Raw genomic sequence first — 17005 nt, 5'->3', positions numbered from 1 at the left:
AATCCCCACACAGCTATTAAGCACACTGCGTGACCAGCCTAACCTACTCCATAGGGGTTGTGAAGATGAAACAGGGAAGAGGAGAACCACGTACACCACCTTGAGCTCCTTGGAGAAACAATAGGATATAAATTTAACAATACATACATACAACAGAATATTATTTTTGCCCCCTAGTACAGGACAAAGTTCAAGTTCCCAAACAATGAAGAAAAATAACATGTGGCTGATTTTTGCATTATTGAACTTCCAAAGTATCATTGCAGCTTTGTGTTTCTTGCTATCCCTAAAGATACTAAAGACTTCACAACCATCTACGGTGTCCAGATGCATGGAGAGCTGATCGTTACTCAACTGACAGCACTATAACCTTTGATACTACTAACACAGTACCAAAGGAAGTGCTGTCTCTCATTAAGAGAGATTAATAGGCAAAAGGGACACGTATTCAAGATCACTTAATCCTACCTGGTTTCTCTTTAAACCAGCAGCCTTCAATGTTTTCAGACCTGGGACCCACCTTTAATCCAAACATGCATTTGGGGACCCATTTCTTAATTTGTTATTATCTATTTGCATGGTAGTAGTGCTGCTGTTGCGACCCACCTTAGATCAGGTTGTGACTCAGTATCGGGTCCCAAGCCATCCACTGAAAACCAGTGCTAAACCACTGTGATTAAGGAGTGGGTTTTCTCTAAGATGATTCAAGACTGCATGCAAAATGGGGGAATCTAACCCTTCCTAGCAACTGAGAATACAAAATCAGTGCCACATACACAAAGATTTCACTCTTGTTGCTCTGTGGAAATTAATCCAAAACTAACAGCTTCCTAGTTTTTTGAATTGCGAATGTACTGCCTTCAAGTCGATTCCGACTTATGGCAACCCTATGAATAGTGTTTTCATGAGGCCCAAGGTCATCCAGTGAGCTTCATGGCTATGTGGGGATTCGAACCCTGGTCTCCCAGGTCATAGTCCAACACCTTAACCACTATACCACACTGGCTCTGTAGCATACATTAGGGGTCCACAATTCAACCTCAACTTTGAACCTGACACTAAAACATGTACTTATGTGAGTGAATATATATCACTAGCAGCCGCTACCCAGCGTTCCTCAGGAATACTAAGAAAACACAAAATCAGGGCAGCTCTGAAATGTTCAATCCACCATCTGGATTCAAAATAGCATCCAACTGTATCCCAAAATAGACGAAAACCTGCTCCTTGCTTTCTACCATCATGTAGGTCTTATGTCCCCAATATCTGAAAGGCCGCCTCTTTCCCTACAGACCCTCTCAAGTGTTTAGATCAGCAGAGTGGGGCCCTTTTAGTAGTTACGCCACCCTCAGAAGTTCAGGGCTGGTGGCCCAGGAGAGGGCATTCTCTGTGGCAGCCCCTAAGCTGTGGAACTGTCTCCTCAACGAGGTGCATCTGGCAACTTCATTGTACAACTTTTGGTGAATGCTGAAGACCCACCCTATTTTCTGTGAGGTGGTTTAGGTTGTTTTTACCTGTTTTAATTATGTGTTTTAAAATGGTTGTAATGTGCCCTGAGACCTCTGGGTAAAGGGCAGATGATGATGATAATAATGAAATGGAAATGGACTGCCTTCAAGTCGATCCTGACTTATGGTGACCCTATGAATAGGGTTTTCATGGTAAGCGATGTTCAGAGGGAGTTTACTATTGCCTTCCTCTGAGGCTGAGAGGCAGTGACTGGCACACGGTCACCCAGTGAGCTTCATGGCTGCGTGAGGATTCGAACCCTGGTCTCCCAGGTCGTAGTCCAGCACTCTAACCACTACACCACACTGGCTCTCTGATGATATTAATCATAATGGAAAATTTGGTTAAATCAGTGCAGTTTTTAAAGGTGCAGTCCACCATCTTGGACAGCATCCAGCTTTATCCAAACATAGACAAAACCTGCTCCTTGATCTCAGAAATCATTGTGTAACATTTGGTTATGATATCTGAAGAGGCGTCCAAATGCATATATAACAAATGGGCAAACAACTTTCCAAAACAGATACTTTGCCACTTTAACTAGCCCAATCAAGAGCCCAAGGAACAGGCTTACCAAGTTAACGTTTGGTGCATCTTCCAGGGGTGGTAGATATTTTGATTTAAGTGGTCCTGAACAAAAGTGCTATTTTGTGTATAAGTTGTTAGAAAAGTCCAGTCAAGACCTTACAGAAAATATCAGAAACACTTCAAAATCACTGACTTTAACATAAAAATCAGTTACCTCTGCAATCTGCCTATATGTAGTAGCCCTCCCCTCCCTTTTCCACCCAAAAGCTGTGCATACATAGCAAGAGGCTTGCAAATGCTAAACTCGATTGATCCGAGGAGTTTGGAAGCCCTCCTGCTTCCTAAGGAATGCCTCTGCCAGCCTCCCAAACCAATGGAACAAAAGGGCTTCAGCGTTAGAAAGCGGCTGCCAGGTCCACCCCAAGAGACACTCCCTGAGCCGAAAACCCGTCCTTTATAACTCTCAGAGGGGCAAAAAGTCCCTTGGTAAAACAGCCCTGCGTCTACCAGTCTAAAGCGGGGGCCACCTTGTTGCAAAAAGGGCGTAAGAAGCTCCCACACCCTCGTCGTCACCCTGTAACCGAAGTTATGATTGCAATCCTACCTGGGTGCGAGTCCCATAGAGCTTGGCAGGATTTACTCCTGCGTAAAGATGGACCAAATGAGTTGCCAGGAAGCGCCACAAAGCGACAGCGGCGAACTCCCTGCGCGTTTAAAGGGAAGCGGCCCTTACAAACCTAGAGCCTGTACCTGCGGGTGGGGGAGAGGGACCAGTCCGAGACCCCGTTCTCGCCCAACTCCTCACCTGCTTGGGGTGGCTCCGGTCACTGACCCCCTCCAGGAAAATAAGGGCTCGGCTGCGGCTTCCTCTGCCGGCGTTGCCGCCTCGCTTTTGCCGTAGGGCCCGAGGCTCCTCCGCGTTCCGCTTCAACGTGGCAAGCCAGAGTACCGCCTCCATCCCGCCGCTTCCGGGACAAACGGACATCCGCCCGCCGTGTGGGTTGGGCCTGCCTGGGAGAGGGAGGCGGAGAACGGACCGCTCGCCGCGCAGCCTCTGAGGCGCAAAAACCACCACCCCACAACCGCCTCAGTGGTTGAGCTTCCCTGGACGGCCGATCTGGTTTTCATTTGGCCGGTTTCTCTTTTCGAGGCGACGGGGAGTGTTAGTCGGTGGTGCTTTTTTTTTTTTAACCGAGCTTAGCGTCGCACCAAAAGTGGCAGTTCCTCTGCACCAGGGTGCATTTCCTCTCTCCCCATTGTTAAGAGGTATTTCGTTTTAAGGCTTAGCAACTCCATTTTACAGCAGATGTTCTGCTTCTGCCATCTTGGACAAGCAAGCAAGCCACACATTCAGGGAGTGTAACAGCTGTGCTAACAGCTGGTATAGCACAGGGGGGAGGAGAGCCTGGCTGGGAATCCCGAGTCTGAGTTCAAATCCCCGCTCGTGTCTCCTGGGTGTCAAAGGCCAGCTAAAGATCACCCCCACAGGGAGTGGCTCAGGGCTTATGTGCCCTGCCACCTGTGCAGCCATGGGTAAGCTGCATAGTCCCAAGGAGCCCAGTTGCCCCCACCTGGCAGTTGCAGGCAGGGAAGGGGCTGGCTTGTGCAGCTGTGGCAAGCTGAGCAGACCCTAGCCCCCTGGGGAGGACTAGCCTCAGGCAGAGCTTGGAAAAGTTACTTTTTTTGAACTACAACTCCCATCAGCCCAATCCAGTGGCCATGCTGGCAGGGGCTGATGGGAGTTGTAGTTCAAAAAAAGTAACTTTTCCAAGCTCTGCTCAGAGGGAGGCAATGGTAACCCCCCTCTGAATACCGCTTACCATGAAATCCCTATTCGTAGGGTAGCCGTAAGTCAGGATCAACTTGAAGGCAGTCCATTTCCATTTTTCAACAGCTGTGCTATTGCTTTATATAGAGCCTAATGTAGGATGTTTACTTAAGAGTATAAATACCAGTCTCTTCCAATTAGTGGGCCACCAGATGTTGTTGGACCACAATTCCCAACTTTCCTGACCATTGACAATGCTGGCTGAGGCTGATGGGAGTTGTGGTCCAACAACATCTGGTGGCCCACGAATTGGGAAAGGCTGTCTTAGACCCTTCGGCCCACTATGAATTGTTTGCAAGGCACTTTGAGGGTAAAGTTGCTCGCTTCCACAGCAGTCTTGATGCCCCATCCACATCTACTGTAGTCCCCAATGAGATGTCCAGTGCAACGTCTGCTGCAACTTCTTGGGAAAGGTTTCAGTTGATGTGGCCCAATGACGTAGACAAGGTGCTTGCAATGATGCGGCCAGCAATGTGTCCTCTCGACCCTTGCCCTTCTTGGCTTCTTAAAGCTTGCCAAGGGGGTTTGACCCAGTGGATCCAGGGTGTGGTCAATGCATCATTGTGGGAGTGGTTCCAGCTGCCCTGAAAGAGGCAGTGATCCGACCGCTCCTGAAAAAGCCCACCGTGGACCCACTGATCTGCGACAATTACCGACCGGTTGCAAATACCCCCTTTTTAGGAAAGGTGATCGAGAGGGTTGTGGTGCAGCAATTGCAAGTACTCTTGGATGAAACAGATTATCTTGACCCATCCCAGTGTGAGTTCAGGCCTGGTTATGGGACTGAATCGGCCTTGGTCGCCCTGATAGATGACCTTTACCGGGAGAAGGACAGGGGGAGTGCAACCCCGTTAGTCTTACCTGATCTCTCAGCAGCTTTTGATACCATTGACTACGGTATCCTCCTGGGCCAACTTGGTGAGACGCTTATCGGAGGCACTGTTTTACTGTGGTTCTGATCTTATCTCCAGGGTTGTTTTCAGAGAACAGCATTGGGCGATTGTCTTTCAGCCCCCTGGCAATTGTGCCTTGGGGTGCTGCAGAGTACCATCTTGTCCCCCATGCTGTTTAACATCTATATGAAGCCCTTGGGAGCGGCCATCAGCAGATCTGGGGTGAGGTGTAAACACTACGCTGATACCCAGCTCTATTTCTCTTGTAACATCTGAATTGGGAGAGGCCATGCAAGCCCTAGAACACTGACTGGACTCGGTGGGCTGGATGAGGCCAATAAACTGAGTCTGAATCCTAGCAAGGAGGTGCTGTGGGTTGATGGTTCCCGAGTTCAGATAATTGGTCAGTTGCCTGCTTTGGATGGGGTTGTACTACCTCTGAAAGAGCAGGTTTGTAGTCTGGGGGTGCTCCTAGATCCATCTTTGTAGCTAGAGGCACAGGTGACCTTGGGGGCTAGGAGTGCCTTTTACTAGCTTCAGCTAGTAAGAGAACTGTGGCCATTTCTGGACCAGGATAGCCTGACCACTGTTGTCCATGCACTGGTAACCTCCAGGCTGGATTACTGTAACGCGCTCTATGTGGGACTGCCCTTGAAGTTGGTCTGGAAGCTGCAGATGGTGCAAAATGCAGCAGCGAGACTGCTCACTGGGGCAGGGTACCGCCAACATGTCACCCTGCTGCTGAAAGAATTGCACTGGCTGCCCATTTGCTACCAGGCCAAATTCAAGGTTCTCGTTTTGGTGTAAAAAGCCCTATACAGCTTGGGACCAGGATACCTGAAATACCGTCTTATCCCTTAGATACCCAGTCGATCACTGCACTCTGCAGGTGAGGGCCTCCTGCAGATACCATCTTATCAGGAGGTCTGTTCTGCACAACATAGGAAATGGCCCTTTAATGTGGCGGAACCTACCCTGTGGAACTCTCTCTCCTTAAATATTAAACAGGCACCATCTCTTATCTTTTCAGAGCCTATTGAAGACTTTCCTCTTTCAACAAGCCTTTAAATTGAGACCTTACCCCCGTCTGCTTCTGTGTTGGAATTGCTTTTTAATGTGTTTTTCAAGCTTTTTTAAAAAAAAGAATATCAGTATTTTAAAACTTTTTTAAAGCTGTCTTCAAAGCTTTTAAAAAATGTTTTAAAAGTTGTTTTAATGTATTTTAAAGTCTTTGATGTTTTAAAGTGTTTTTAGTGCTTATGTTTATTGCCCTGGGCTCCTGCTGGGAGGAAGGGCGGGATATAAATAAACTTTATTATATTTGTATCCCACCTTTCCTCCAAGGAGCTCAAGGTGGCGTACATGCTTCTCCTCCCTCTCAATTTTATCCTCACAACAACCCTGTGAGGTAGGTTAGGCTGAGAGATGGTGACTGGCCCAAGGTCACCCTGCGAGTTTTATGGCTGAGCTGGTCTTCCAGGTTGCTAGTCCAGCACTCTAACCACTACACCACTCTGGCTTATTCCATAAGTTTACTCAGAATCCTTCGTTTTCAATGTGAAATTAGATGAGGACTTTACCTTTATGACTTTAAAGCTGAATGATCCTGCAGCTGCAAGAGACCTTCAAATACAAGCATCAAGCCAACAGATGTGTTCAGATGCCTGTTGAAAACTGTTATGGCCAACCTACCCAGACACATAACTTAGTTATACCTCTATTTGTTTAATAAGTGTTACTTAGATATCCATTTTAATTATGTTTATTTTATGTATATTTGTTTTAAATTGGTTTCTGGATTTTAGCTGTGTTTTGTCAACATTATGGTATTACCCAACTGTATATCTTATTCCAGATTCTTCCAAGAACTTTGGATAAATCTTTTCAAAATGTTGCCTATGGAGATCTGTCAAAATTTACACATTTTCCTTTTTCTGCTTGGACATTTGTCCAACAGATCCTCCACACAAGTGAATGAACTCAAAGTCAGCAAATGCCCCAACCACCCAGATGAGAAATCTAGGAATTCGTAACTCTCTCGATATACCTAAAACACGAAGGAAAATGCTTTTATTGGTAACCTCTATTTCAAGAGTGCAGGACTTAATTATGGACATAGCAGTTAAAAATGAACCCCCCTCTTAACAAGCTCTCTGTAGAACATCCCTAGTTGTCTTAAGAAATTATAGAACTGGAGGGAAGAACAGGGGAGTGAAGACTAAAGAATAACCAAATGTACATCTATCACTGAAGCTAAGCAGCTCTGGCTCTAAAAGCTGCCACACATACATTGTTCTGAATTCTTCAGGAGGCCAGGGTGTAAAAGTTACAACACTCACATATATACCTAATAAAAGCTTTCCATGGATGACAGTTATGCACAAAATCCAGAATCAATGTTTATTGGAGTTGGTTTACACAATACATTTTGTACCCACCATCTGAACACACTTGACAGTACATGTTCACATGGTCAACATATTTATATTGTATGAATTAGATCTTAATTTTGCTACACAAAAGTTTGAAAGGTTACCTGATTATCCTGGAAACTTCTTGATTCCTGAAAGCAGGAAAAAATGAGTATATATCAAAAAATGTAACTTATGATCAGCCTACAGGCACTGAAAAATACAATGTGTTCAAGAATCTAATCTGGAACTTTAAATACCGTGTCCTCATTTTCATGAATAATAATCACAGTAAATCATTATGTGAACAGCAAAATAGTTTAATCACTGGACACGAGGGAAGAAACAGAAGAAATAAAAATAAGCTTGCAATGCTTATGTTTAAGCCTATATGCAAGCAACTTGGTAGGGTTTTTGGAGTAGACTACTCTGCATATATTCGATAGGTGTGTTACATCAGACATGAATGCATCCTGAGAATCTCACATTTTTAATAACAGTCTTGTGATATTTTAAACACTAACGAATTTACTGTAGCATAAACTTTTGTGGACTTTTTTTAAAGGTGACCCAAGGCTCTACTCCTGCTATAACAAAACTAACATGGCTATCCTTCTGAAAGTTTTGTTTTTAAAGAAAGTTTTTTTCGTATGAAATCCAAAGGGAAAAAGGCACTGATCTTAGCTGACTCTGTCAAAGTACTCTTCAGATGAGAGTACTTAGTATTCTTGGGCTGTAGTCACAAGGGAAGAGTGACTGATGTTAACATTAATAGCCTTTTCTACAATGGCAATAGAGGGGGAAACATTTTTATGACACTGGTGAAAGAAGGTCTTCAAAATATAAGAGCAAACGTGTACTGAAGTCGCACCTCAAGAAGTCTGGAACTCTTTGCTGCAGTCTTCGCATCTGTAAAATAAACAAATCCTAAGGAAATAAAAAAAAATATTTTTCCTCTGAAAAGCCATACATAAAATATACATTAAGACTCAACACCAGTGGGGTATTCATTTGAAGTATTTTTCCTTCAAGCCAAATACTAATCCCCTTAAATTACGTGAACAGCAGGTTTTCATTGTAGGATACATCATTAACTGACCACCACACACCACTAATAAATCCTAACTAGTTCACATTGCAATATTTATTTATTACTGAATTTATATCCCGCCCTTCCTCCCAGTAGACCAGGGCAGCAAATATAAATTTGCACAGCAATTATGATACATAACACACACAGTAGAACCTTATTAATTGAGCTCCTCGATTCATTAATGGCAAGGAGTCATATGTTCATTTTTTACTTAAAATACCGCTAAAGTATTTCAAAAATATTAACTAGGCGACTTAAAGGACCAAAAACAGAGTAAGGAAAACCTCAATTGCACCAAAATATAAGACTGCTGTACCTTCAAGCAACATTATGGAAGCCTCTCTACTGCCCCCACTGCAGTGAATAAGCAGTACCATGCTCAAAGAACCAGAGTTGAGTTCTGGCCTGGGGAGTTCTGGCTGAATTGATCCTCAGCTCTGAACCTTTGTTAGGTGTATATTTTAATTATGGATGTTAACATTTCACTGCTTGTGTAAACAACTTTTCTACTTGTAAACTGCATAGAAGCCTATTCTGGAATTAAGCAGTATATAAATTAAATAGCTGGTAGTGGTTTTTTCCTAATCACAATTTTGAAGTAGTCCTGTCTCCAGCATTTCTATGTTCATCTATAAATGCCAGGGACAGGCCTACTTCAAACTTCCATAGAGCAGAATGTGAAGAAAATACTGTGAGATTTTTTCAAACACATTTACAGCCAGCAGCTTCAACACTTATCCCCCTTTTGAATTAAGCAAAACCTCAAAATAGAGAACAATCCTAACTGGCTAACAGGTAAGACTCATTAAAGAAATAAGACTTGCTGATTAACATGACACCTCACTGGAACCTTATTTCCTTTCAGAAAAGCCTGTCACAAGATAATGCCTTGCCTTTATGCTGCAAGCACAGTATTCATATGCATCGAAAAAGCAACACAAACGGAAACAGAAAAGGAAGAGGAGAAATGGAAGTGGTAAAATCTAGATCGTTTCGTATTCCCAAATAGGACAGTTGATGGATGCTCTTCAAGGCAGCCAGAATCTGCATGGACATTAGCATATATCTACATTACAAAAAACATTATTTTAGGAACTAATATGAGCTTTGTCCCTCCTCCCTCGTGGGTCAAGATTTCTTTCTCAGATGGTAACCCTAAGAGAAGGGCCTATGTTACTACTGAGCTTTGTAAGCCGCTCTGCGCGGTATTAAGAGCAGCATTGTTCAAATCAACGCTATGACTAGAAAACAATTACTAGTAATCCTCTCCCTAAACTATAAGAAATAGACTCACCTCATGGTAGCGAGGAAACTCCTATCAAGTCCCCTTCCCCAGCCTCCAAATCTGAAACAATTAATTCAATTTAAGTGAAAGGAAATTAATAACCGCATTTATCATCGCCTGCCACCACCCTCTTAAGTAAACTTAAGGACAAAGCTACTCCTGCCCCCACGAGGCCTAGCCCGGAAACAGACATACTGCAAGTCATTTCCTAAACGAAGAAGCGCACTCCTCAAACGTCGAGACCCAAAAGGAATTCAACTACGCAGCGCGTACCCATTCTCATTACTCATTCTCACGCCTAACATAGCCGCACTCCCATTGGTTTAACCGGACGCTGCTTTTGATTGCCCGGCCTTCTTTTTCCACTTCCGGCGCGTGAGCGAGTGACGCCGAAATCCATAGAAGTACAAGAAAGCTTAGAATCTCAGTCTTAATAGGTACTTCTGCTATAGTTTTGAAGGGATTCCCCACTCTCGCTTCCAACTGAAAATAACATGTATTATTAATTTAAGTTATTTATTTAAAATATTTCAGGCCGCTTTTCGGAAGGAGGTCCTCTCCAGGCAGCTTACGGCATAAAATCACACCTTTTGTCAGAAGGAAAACCTACGAACAATGCTACAGGGCATCACATCCAGTTCAGTACCAGCACGTTGCCACATATGTATAATAATAATAATAATAATAATAATAATAACCTGCCCTTCACCCTGAGATCCCACGGCGGGCTACAAAAATTTGAAATACAACAGGTTACATATGGAGAGCGGCGGAGAATTGGAAAGGAAGGGAGAACCAATCAAGAGAGCCGGAAGGAAAACGGAATCTGTAAGAGTGGCGGTTTGAATCGTCTTTCAACGAGCGGCGGCGAATACGTAGAGCTAGTAAACAAGTAGACTCGTATATTCTGTCGCGTTCCTTACTGACACTTGCGGTCCAAAACTGTCACTTCCAACAACAAACATAGATACGTTTTGCACTTCTGTTTTGAGGCCAGTGTGAGGGAGTGAAAAATATTATAATAAGTAATAAAAATATTATTATAACATCATAGACGATGGCGGCTTTCTTTTTCTATTTTCGTTAAAAGGATCGGCATGTATAGCTGTCTGCCTACAAATACGTCTATGAGCCATATTTTCGCGAGAGCGGGAAAATAAATGGTTGGCAGGCCCCTCCCCCTCGCGCCGGGCGCTTTTTCGTCAGCTAGGAGGTTGAAGTCCTGAAGTGGTAGCCTTGACTCGGAGTTGCTCGGCTCTGGACTACGCCACCCGAGACAGCGGGCAGAGCCGACCAAAGGGCATCTCTTTCCACCAGTGAGTGGGAGCACAGGAAGGGAGGAAACGGGTTGGGGAGGTGTATGTGTGCGTGAGTGCTGCTTGTTCACATGTGTAAACAGACACGCGTATCAGCGGACCGCACGCTACCTTTTGACAAGCACAGTGCTGTGTTACAGGGCGGCCCCTTTATTTATTAAAAAGAAATATTTATAACCCGCCTTTCATCTATATAGATGGCGGGTTACAATACCTAATATAGTCAAATAGCACCGTATTTATTTGTTTTATTTTAATTAAGGCGTTTGCATACCGCTTAAATCATTAGCATTTCTAAGCTAAATTGTAAAACTCCCCGTCAGCATAAAATGAAGGCATCACTTACACCTCATCAAAAGAGAAAACAATAAAAAAGGAACCGTTTGTGTGTGTGGCAAAATTTGACATACTAGAATTTATTATTATTATTGGTCACTTGTTACCAAAGGTTTCCAAACGACTTACAACAAATAGATCTCACCATAGTGGGGAAGACAAGACGGAGTGATCTGTGGGCCTGCTTAGTCTACTGTCCAGGTGCTAACTGTAGATGGGCAGCTTCAAGGCTCCTGCTGCTCTCCCCTCAAGGTTCTTTATCTTTAAACTAGGCTTGGACCAGCAGCCTGGCTCCCTGAAAGCAAGGGTATCCTTTTGAGAGCCCTTCAAACAGAGAAGTTTCCAATTTCCAGAGGATTTCTACTTAACTGTCCTAGTTAAACACATTAGTGCATTGTGAAATATGTGTCTCCTATACTGCATGAACCTGGCCCTCCAGGAATAAGTGGCGTGTGAGGGGAAAACAGACCTGTATCTCCAAACATGTGTATTAATGCACAGAGCAGTCAACATTTGATTTGGAATTCATGTCCTCTCTACACCTTACATTTTTTTTAAAAAAAATAAAAAGCAGTTTTTCTAACCTTAAAACTGATAGTAATAAAATGCCAGAACGTTGCATGTCAGTGGACACCACTATGGCATATAGTACCCTACTCAGCAGCTAGTTTTGCCAGAAGATAAGGAGGCAGGCAAGGGTTTTATGCACTTTATAGGCTTCTCAGAGGCATCAGGCTGGCCATTGTTTGCAAAAGGATTTTGGACTGGACAGACCATTGGTCTGATCCAGAAAGTAAGGCATACTCATAACATACTAAGAAAATGTTTTTGTTTCCTTAACATGCTGTGAGCAAGCCTTACTTCAGGCGTCCTTGTGTTCTTGGGTCAATTCAATTAGTTGTTGATCTAGCATTATTACTTCTATTAATCTATAATAACTCTGCTTATTGCCTTTGCTGTCACAGATTTTGTTAATGGAAACAATTGCTAGTCTGTCTATACAAGTACAGTGAAAGTAGGAAAATAATCTGTACTATACGGATGCACGCATATGCTTTATGAGGTCAAAAATGGAAAAGTATTAAAATTAAGCTGCTGCTTTGTTGTTGCAGGTTTCCTGTTGACACTCTACAGTGTACCAGATGGATTCATGCTGTTAACAGAGTGGACTCCAAATGCAAAAATATTTGGATTCCAGGTCCTGGTGCTATTTTGTGTTCTAAACGTTTTGCAGAAACAGACTTTGAATCGTATGGAATGAGAGGAAAGCTAAAGAAAGGAGCAGTGCCTTCTATTTTCCAGCATAAGATATTCTTAATAGTAATTATAAAGTGGGTATAATGCTAAAAAAATAAGCAGGTTAGTTACCTTTGGTTTTTCTTCTGTCTCAAATCTAAATACTGTATATAGAAATACAATTGATTGAATTGAAAACTACCTTGACTTGTTTGGGAACAGCAGAAAAGGACTGGAGATATTAACAGTTTGTCTTGCATGCCTCTACCCAATTTTCAGCAATCCCTTCACCCATTTCAGCCTCCTGTACCACTTTCCATCCCCTGACCTTTAGAAGAGCCTTTTCAGGGGACACTGAGGGCTGCAGTGGAGAAGAGGAGGCAGAAAAGCTCCCTTATAGGAGTGAACGTGGTTTGCACAACTTTAGATAAAACCAATAGATTTTATTACCCAGTAAAACATCAATGCCTTTTCTCTTTTGAAGGATCCTCAAAGTAAGTACCAAAGAAGCAAGATGTCTCAGAAAGCTGTCAAGCTACTTCTTGCCAGTCATTCTTATGATGAGGAGGCCATTAATGAAGATCACAATTACAGCTTAAGAAGAGCGCAGGTCCTTTCCGAACAGCAGAGATGCATTACAATTGCCTGGAAAAAATGGTGCAGCCCAAAGGAGACTTTTACATCAACAAAGAAAGGCTGGATGGATGATCAGGGAGCTGGCAGAAAAGAGACTCCTCCCAGAAGAAACTGTAGACCTGTTGCAGGTTCTGTTTTCTGGAAATCTGTGGGCCTTGTGTTAGACTGGAAATATCTGCAGGCCGTCCTACTTAAGATGAAAATGGGAAGGAACTATAGACCACATGCCTTGCATGCAGAAGGGCGCAGGTTCAATCTGGTATAACATAGCTTTGTAGGTTTAGTTGCTATGTGTTTGGCTTTATTTTAAATCACGGTGCCTAAGCTACCTTTGAATTGTCTTTGGAAAGTTCAGTTGATCCAGAATGCAACAGCAGCGAGGCTGGTAGTTGTTATTTTTTTGTTTAGAGTATTTGTATCCCACTCTTCAGCCAAAAAGGCTCCCAGAGTAGCTCACACATCATCAATTAAAACAAGACCATTTTGCTGTCAGGCTTACAATTGAAAAAAACATGATGCACAAGGGAAACAGGACAGGCAGGGACCAATCCTTCAGTAATAGTCCTTATAATGACCAGCTGGACAAGAAACAGCACGGGGGTAGAAGGTGCCTGTTGGAGCTGGTCTTCTGATACAACTGATGGCTTGAGTCCTGCTTCCCATCTCTCCTACTGAAGCAGCCTGATGGAATGGCTGCTGCCAGGTGACAATTGAGGGAGAGGAAGCCTGATGGGGCTGGTTTTTCACAGGGTAATATCATGCCAGCACTGGCAGCAACAGCTGCACTTATTACCCTTTTCCCCTCAATCCTCCCTTTCTATGAGATTGTGGCAGATAATGGTTTAAAGTCATAAGTTCCACTGATATGTAGACAATTTTATAGGCCACTTAGAGATTTTTCTTTGATATTATGCTGGTTAGAAATGCTCATAAATGGATGGGGTATATTAGCAAAAGCAATGCAAATATAGTATAACCCTGCTATAAGGCAGCTCACCGTACTGGGGATTTGGATATACCAAAATGTCCCAGAGTACTATACTGTGTACAACATTGCAGTTTTTGTTATAATGCAGAACCCCTTTAATACAGGTACATCCTTTGTCCTCCAACCCCCACATTATAATGAGGTTCTACTATAGTTGATTTCCTCTTCATAAATTTCTGTTTGTTTGGTTTTCTTCTGAATGGTTAACCAGTTAAATATGGTTGTACACTGCTTTGAGAATTTTTTTGAGCAAGTGGTTTATAAAAATTTATTTATTTAGAAAAAAACAGTCAAGGGCATATCAATATCTAACCCACAAATAAATTCAGATTTTGAGTCACGGAACCTATATTCTGCACTCAGATTGACAAGTTTGCTTGCCAGAATTCTACTACAAAGTTGTTGCTTTAAAGGCTTGCTCTTGTTTCAGCTGGATAGAAAACATTAAATCCTTAAGTAAGAACAGTCTTACATTCTGGACAGTTTCTAAATCTATACAACTATGGCCTCAGTTGCACAGATCTGAATTATTAAACCAGCCTTATTCTCTGGTTTTTAAATATTTTAAGCACTCTCATAATTTGGGTGGATCAAAGATGCATTGTTGTACAGTATCCATTTCATGCCTTTGTAGTTTGAGCACAAGCAATTCCTGCTTCTTAACTGGTGTTGTACCTTGATTCAGATACAACAACCCCCCAACAGTGATAGGTTAGTAAAATAACTTTTTTTGCGTGTGGGGGGGAGGCAAGCCACTATTCAGTTTACAAAGCAGCTTGTCTCTTCAGCAATGGAAGCTACTGCAGGTAACACTCTGGTTGTGCATCACAGTTCTTCTATTTGTGGATGTATAACTTTTTTGGACTTCAGAATTAGAGAGAAGTTGATTGGGTCTTCCATTGGGAAGAGGCTGAATCCTTGGCTAAAATTCAGGGGAGGAAATTGCAATCAGAATTAATGTATGCCCTTTCCTAACAACATACTGTACAGCCTTCCTGCTGCAGATGGCTGTTCCCATTGTTATAGGCTGCCTTTGATTTTTCTTGTTTTTGGCCCTTTCAAGCTCTCCAAGGTTAAATAAAATTATAAAAGTTGGGAGACAGTTATTATTGAAAAAACAACAGCTAAAGTGAAAGCTGCTGTAAGAGTTAAGCTTCTTTTGCGTTCCTCTCCCTCTTCCCCTATCTGAAGACTGGGCAATCTCCCGCCTCTCTGCTGGAGAACAGCTGGTCCAGAAGTCTGCCAAGAGTCTGGGCACTTCCCTCCTCCCATCTGTAAACAAAAGGCATATCTGGAACAAGCCTATTAGACCATTGGGGAGAGACAAACTGCAATATTGTCAACTCATAAAGAGTCACAAGGCCTGTTATACTTGTAATGAATTACAGGATGCAAAGCAGTTAGCCCTTCAAGGAGGCACAAGAGAGTAAAGTGAAAGCCCTCATCCGATAAGAAAAGCCTATAAATAGCCCACAAACCCGATGCTCAATGCCAGTCCTTCGAGACTGTGCCAGAGGCCAGTCCTAGTGACTGTGCCAAAAAAGCTGCCTGATGCTGAACAATGGCTGCTTAGAAGCCAAGCAAATTCCTCCATTTTATAGATCCCCATACAAGAGTGAAAACATTCATTTTCCTGAAGTGAAAAGTATGTATTGCATTGTATTTAGGCAGGTGTTATGCCAAGTTTTCATAATATATATTATGTAGTTTCGAGACCCTTTGGCTGAGGCCAAAGAGAGTATTATTTGCACACATAAGAAGCATCTAAGGCTGTTCTTAGATGAATGCTTACATGTATAACTATAAGCACTTGTTAAAGAAACTTGTTAAAGCTGCTTTAACCATTATAAGATAAAGCTAGCTATGTGCGTCTCTAACCCATGTGATGTAAGATAGAGCCAGCTACATGCTTGTTAGCATTGTATGTCCTGGCTATGGCGAGCAATATATGTCTGTTTAGCTATTAAGTTATTGGCTAAGACCAGATTCTTTCTATAATTATGTATGCACAATTTCTGCAATGGCTGAGGCAAGCTACTAGTCCTTAGTATAGAAATAAAGGAATATATTTTGAATTTTCAGTGTGGAATCCTGTTATTATTTTTCCTGATACATCCTCAGTCCCAGTGGGTACTTGGGTAAGATTTCTTTTTTTAGGTTCACCTAGCCAGTCATTCGCTGTCGATAACAGGACTCACTTAGGTGAGGATGTTAGACATAGAAGACTCTGGGTAAACATAAGCCTAGAAAGAAATGTAGACCCCTTATCCTGGTGCATCCACTAGATAAGGGTCCAGGCAGTAACATCATTATTGTTACACAAACAGTGGAGCTAAACAGCCACTATAGTTGCTTATCTCTGATCTTTTTGGTCACAGAAGACTACACAAAGCAGCTTAGTTTCAAAGTGATTTTTTTTGTTCCTGTGATATTACTGTATGTCAGCTCTTTATTAATATCAGTGTTCATCATTAAGAGAACTGTGACCTTTTTCTACTCTAGGTTATATGTCCTAATTTTTTCCCCATCTTGTCTCTCCCAGTTGCTATCCAGTGGCAAAGCTAGCTCAGGCTTCAGCGACAGCATCTTCATACACCTTCAGCAAAGAGTCGAGACCTGTGCCAAAGCATAACAGTATTGCCCCCTAATGATGGACAGCATCTTGATACACCTTCAGCAAAGAGTCGAGACCTATGCCAAAGCATACCAGTATTGCCCCCTGATGTGAGATCCCCTGAATGGGATCTCACCACATGGGAGCTGGCACAGAGACACTCAATATGGATGAAGCACTTTTGGCCTCAAAATCTGTAATCCTAATGGCTGTAAGCGGTCTTGGTTGTTGGAGAGATGTCTTGGGATATTTGTCATGGGGTCACATGCTGGCCCAGATGTTTCATCAGGCCATCAACAAATTGGGCCACATAGAGTTGTCCATGGCAGCAG

General features: G+C 42.9%; 1 protein-coding gene and 1 long non-coding RNA gene across 21 annotated transcripts in view; one reads left to right on the top strand and one right to left on the bottom strand.

Moving 5' to 3' along the window:
- SEC31A (SEC31 homolog A, COPII coat complex component) overlaps positions 1 to 9775 on the bottom strand; it is an 83640-nt gene extending 73865 nt beyond the window's left edge. For 8 of the 20 annotated variants that reach the window (XM_061583176.1, XM_061583177.1, XM_061583178.1 and 5 more), the window contains exons 1-3: positions 9557 to 9767; positions 8041 to 8096; positions 7295 to 7321 (exon numbers count right to left, since the gene is read on the bottom strand). In XM_061583176.1, the coding sequence (XP_061439160.1) occupies positions 7295 to 7321; positions 8041 to 8078 (65 nt within the window). In that variant the 5' untranslated portion in view covers positions 8079 to 8096; positions 9557 to 9767. Of the gene's footprint in view, positions 1 to 2641; positions 2664 to 2842; positions 3063 to 7294; positions 7322 to 8040; positions 8097 to 9556 lie in introns of those variants that run through there. The other 12 variants (XM_061583169.1, XM_061583175.1, XM_061583182.1 and 9 more) reach the window with 5 other exon arrangements.
- Positions 9776 to 10704: 929 nt separating this feature from the next.
- On the top strand, positions 10705 to 16134 carry LOC133364362 (uncharacterized). Its single transcript, XR_009757922.1, has 3 exons — positions 10705 to 10863; positions 12312 to 12558; positions 12920 to 16134. It is a non-coding gene; the product is annotated as an uncharacterized LOC133364362 (long non-coding RNA).
- The last annotated feature ends 871 nt before the right edge of the window (positions 16135 to 17005 follow it).

This window comes from Rhineura floridana, chromosome 9 (genome assembly GCF_030035675.1).
Source record: "Rhineura floridana isolate rRhiFlo1 chromosome 9, rRhiFlo1.hap2, whole genome shotgun sequence".
Taxonomy (NCBI): domain Eukaryota; kingdom Metazoa; phylum Chordata; class Lepidosauria; order Squamata; family Rhineuridae; genus Rhineura; species Rhineura floridana.
This window is presented reverse-complemented; position numbering and strand designations above follow the sequence as displayed.